Genomic DNA, 3,712 nt, shown 5'->3' with positions numbered 1-3,712 from the left:
CCAGGACCCCTTGGCGCAAGTGAGCCCGCTCCCAATCCAGTACCGCGACTTTTCCGCGTGGCAGAAGCAGCCAGAGCAGGTGGCCGAGCACCAGCTGCAGCTCGAGTACTGGACCAAGCAGCTGGCGGACAGCACTCCGGCCGAGCTTCTGGCCGACCGGCTACGCCCGGCCGTGCTGTCGGGCCAGGCCGGCGCTGTCCCGCTGGTCATCGAAGGTCAGGTATACGACAGACTCCGAGCATTCTGCCGAGCCCATCAGACGACCTCTTTTACCGTGCTGCTCGCGGCGTTCCGCGCAGCCCACTACCGCCTCACGGGCGTTGAAGACGCCACCATCGGCACGCCGATCGCTAACCGTAACCGGCCCGAGCTGGAGCACCTAATCGGCTTCTTTGTTAACAGGCAGTGTATGCGGATCACGGTTAGAGACGACGACACATTCGACGGACTGGTGCAGCAGGTCCGGTTAACAACGACAGCGGCGTTCGAGAACCAAGATGTCCCGTTCGAACGCATCGTGTCAACCCTCCTATCCGGTTCAAGAGACACATCGCGAAACCCACTGGTGCAGCTGGTGTTTGCCCTCCACTCTCAGCAGGACCTCAGCAAGATCGAGCTGGAGCGCTTAGTATGTGAACCCGTATCGGCGGCTATATCCACTCGCTTTGACGTAGAGTTTCATCTCTTCCAGCAAGAAGGGAAGTTAGGCGGCGTCGTGTACTTTGCCACCGACTTGTTCGAGCCCGAGACTATACACGGCGTGGTCTCTGTCTTCCAGGAGGTTCTTCGCCAGAGCCTCGAGCAGCCACAGACGCCGATCGTGGCCCTGCCACTCACCAACGGGCTCGCAGAGCTTCGTAGCATGGGCCTGCTGGAAATCGAGAGAACCGAGTACCCCCGCGAGTCGAGTTTGGTCGACGTCTTCCGCGAGCAGGTGGCCGCTTGCCCAGACGCGACGGCTGTTAAGGACTCGTCCTCGCAGCTGACCTATGCTCAGCTGGACCGGCAGTCTGACGAGCTCGCCACCTGGCTGCGTCGGCGCAGCATACCAGCCGAGACACTGGTCGGAGTGCTGGCACCTAGATCGTGTCAGACAATCGTCGCCTTCCTCGGCATCCTTAAGGCCAACCTGGCATATCTACCGCTGGACGTTAATGTTCCGGCTGCTCGCATCGAGGCGATCCTGTCGGCAATACCCAACCACAAGCTGGTCCTACTCGGTTCTGATGTGTCTGCTCCAGAGCTTCAACTAGCCGACGTTAAGCTCGTCCGGATCGATGACACCCTAGGCCATAATGTGCCAGATAACAGTACACGCGCTAGTCCTGGACCCTCCGCCACAAGCCTTGCATATGTCATCTTTACATCCGGGTCGACGGGCACGCCTAAGGGCGTCATGGTCGAGCACCGGAGCATCGTGCGACTCGTGAAACAGAGCAATTCCATGTCTAAGATGCCTTACGCAGCTCGCGTCGCGCACTTAACCAACATTGCCTTTGATGTCTCGGCGTGGGAGGTGTATGCTACGCTCCTAAACGGAGGAACTTTGGTGTGCATCGATTATTTTACCTCGTTTGATGCCAAAGCCCTTGGTGTTCTGTTTGCGCGGGAGCAGATCTCCGCGGCCATGATTACGCCTACGTTACTCAAGCAGTGTATAGTTAATATGCCGGAAGCTCTCCGCAATCTAGACGTCCTTTTCACCGGTGGCGATCGGTTGGACAGGCGTGATGCGATTGCGGCGCAAGCTCTTGTACAGGGCGCGGTCTACAATGCATGGGGTCCTACGGAAACGACCATCGTCAGCACTATCTACGAGCTTCCCGAGCACGAAATGTTTACTAATGGCGTTCCTATCGGGAGGGCTGTGAGCAACTCGTGGGCCTTCGTGATGGACCCACACCAGCAGCTCGTCCCAGTCGGTGTAATGGGAGAGGCTGTCGTTATCGGAGACGGGCTCGCTCGAGGATACACCAATCCGGCCCTGGACCGTGACCGCTTCGTCCAGGTCACCATCGACGGCCAGCTCGTAAGGGCATACCGGACGGGCGACCGCGCGCGCTACCGGCCAAAAGATGGCCAGATCGAGTTCTTTGGGCGCATGGACCGGCAGCTCAAGATCCGCGGCCACCGGATCGAGCCGGCCGAGGTGGAGCATGCAGATCGTGGTGCTAGGCGCGACGCCCCGTGGTACGATTATGCCGTCGTCCCGACATCGGCGAGTGCGTAGACGGCGAGCTGGGCCACCGAGACTCCGCGACGTCGCCCGGCCAAGCGTTCCCTTAGATTGCGAGCCGGGACTACAGTACAGCCCTTGACCTAGTATTGTGCCCGAGGAAGAACCCGGCCCGACCATTACCACCTTCTGCCAGCCCAAGCCTGCACGCGGTAAGGACCTAGAGACGGCGCGGGTCCGACTCGGAGGTGTACACTTCGACCGGAGGAGTCGCTCGACGATGCTCCAGCTTCAAAGCGCGCCTATCCGCTGCGCGTTCGCAAGCCGGGCGCGGACCCATACAGAGCCGGCGCGCTGGGTCCCGACCGGGCCCCAGATCGCTAAAGATGCAGCAAGCTAATAAGATCTCTACGCTAGTGCTACCGGCGCAGCATGTTAAGCAGAACGACATTCGCCTTATAACGCTGCAGGCTACCGGACGCACAACCCGCTCGAGGCTTCTTCACGCTTTCTTCTCGCACTGCCAGGAGAATACTGCCGAGGTTTCGCTGGGTCGCAGAGGGGCAGCACATTGTATGCTTATGTCCGCACGTGAACGCGCGGAGACCTGCGCTCACTGTTGCCACGCGCTATGGCCATGCCTCGACTCCCGCAGCAACATCGGGGAGTAGGCCAAACCGTCTTAGCTAGGTGATACGAGCTGGACCAGGCCGTTCGGCCGAACCGGGCATCCCGAGCCACCTTCTTCCCGGCCCAGCCTGCTCGTCGGGAGGAGAAGCACAAGAAGGAATCAAGACGGTAGAAGGCCGCTTATAATAAAAAACAAATGGAAAAGGGAATCATATATTATCGGGCGCAGCGACTCTTTCGAGGATAACTATCGCACCCTAGGCATACAGCGGTTCTTTGGTCTGCAAACTGAGGACGTGAACTCACTCCTACAGTGCTGGAGCTGAATCTAGAGAGGAGACCAGCAACAACCCTTCATGACTCGTGCCTTCGGTGTTGCGGCCCGCTCGGTCGGCCCGGCGTAGCGCGCATGGCAGACATGGCAGCCGGAAGGCGGTCTCGACCTGACCAGAATAAGAAGCCGACAACTGTATGCGTCGGCGATTGCAGCTTCCAAGCACACCCGGCTGCATCGAAAACAGTCGGCAGCGGATCTAAATTTGTTCTGGTATGGCCATGGCACCGGATGGGAGCTCTGTACCGGCCGGCCAGGCCGTAGCTCTTCACAGACATACCCACAGCAGCTCGCTGAGGGCGTAGAGCCTGGACAGTTACAGCGAAGGCAGCATGTACCTGCAGCGTCGGTGCTTCAGCGACGGTTGTCGTCTGACCGACTAACCACAACTCGAGACGTATACACAAGCAAAGCTTCACCAGGGGGGTGGGGCAAGATGGGACTGACCTCCGAGCAGAGACGAGGCTACCTGAAACAGCCCACCCAGACGCTGCTTCCGTGATAAAGGTTCAGAAACCGAAGAACGACCTCATTGCCTGCCGGCGTAGCGCCTAAAGAGCACCGGCTCGTAC

General features: G+C 59.4%; 2 protein-coding genes across 2 annotated transcripts; both read left to right on the top strand.

Annotated features, from left to right (window-relative positions):
- Positions 1-4: 4 nt before the first annotated feature.
- K441DRAFT_499826 (CoA-dependent acyltransferase) lies at positions 5-622 on the top strand (the record flags this gene model as incomplete). Its single annotated transcript, XM_067642007.1, has 1 exon — positions 5-622. A coding segment is annotated over one exon (618 nt), but the record flags the coding sequence as incomplete, so codon positions are not given.
- Positions 623-862: 240 nt separating this feature from the next.
- Positions 863-2,230, top strand: K441DRAFT_599286 (AMP-dependent synthetase and ligase; the record flags this gene model as incomplete). Its single annotated transcript, XM_067645143.1, has 1 exon — positions 863-2,230. The coding sequence occupies one exon, from the start codon at positions 863-865 to the stop codon at positions 2,228-2,230; it is 1,368 nt and encodes a 455-aa protein (XP_067496034.1).
- Positions 2,231-3,712: the final 1,482 nt, after the last annotated feature.

This window comes from Cenococcum geophilum (genome assembly GCF_001692895.1).
Source record: "Cenococcum geophilum 1.58 unplaced genomic scaffold K441scaffold_145, whole genome shotgun sequence".
NCBI classification, from domain to species: Eukaryota; Fungi; Ascomycota; class Dothideomycetes; order Gloniales; family Gloniaceae; genus Cenococcum; species Cenococcum geophilum.
The sequence above is the reverse complement of the archived record's forward strand: the minus strand, read 5'-3'. Positions and strand labels throughout refer to the sequence as shown.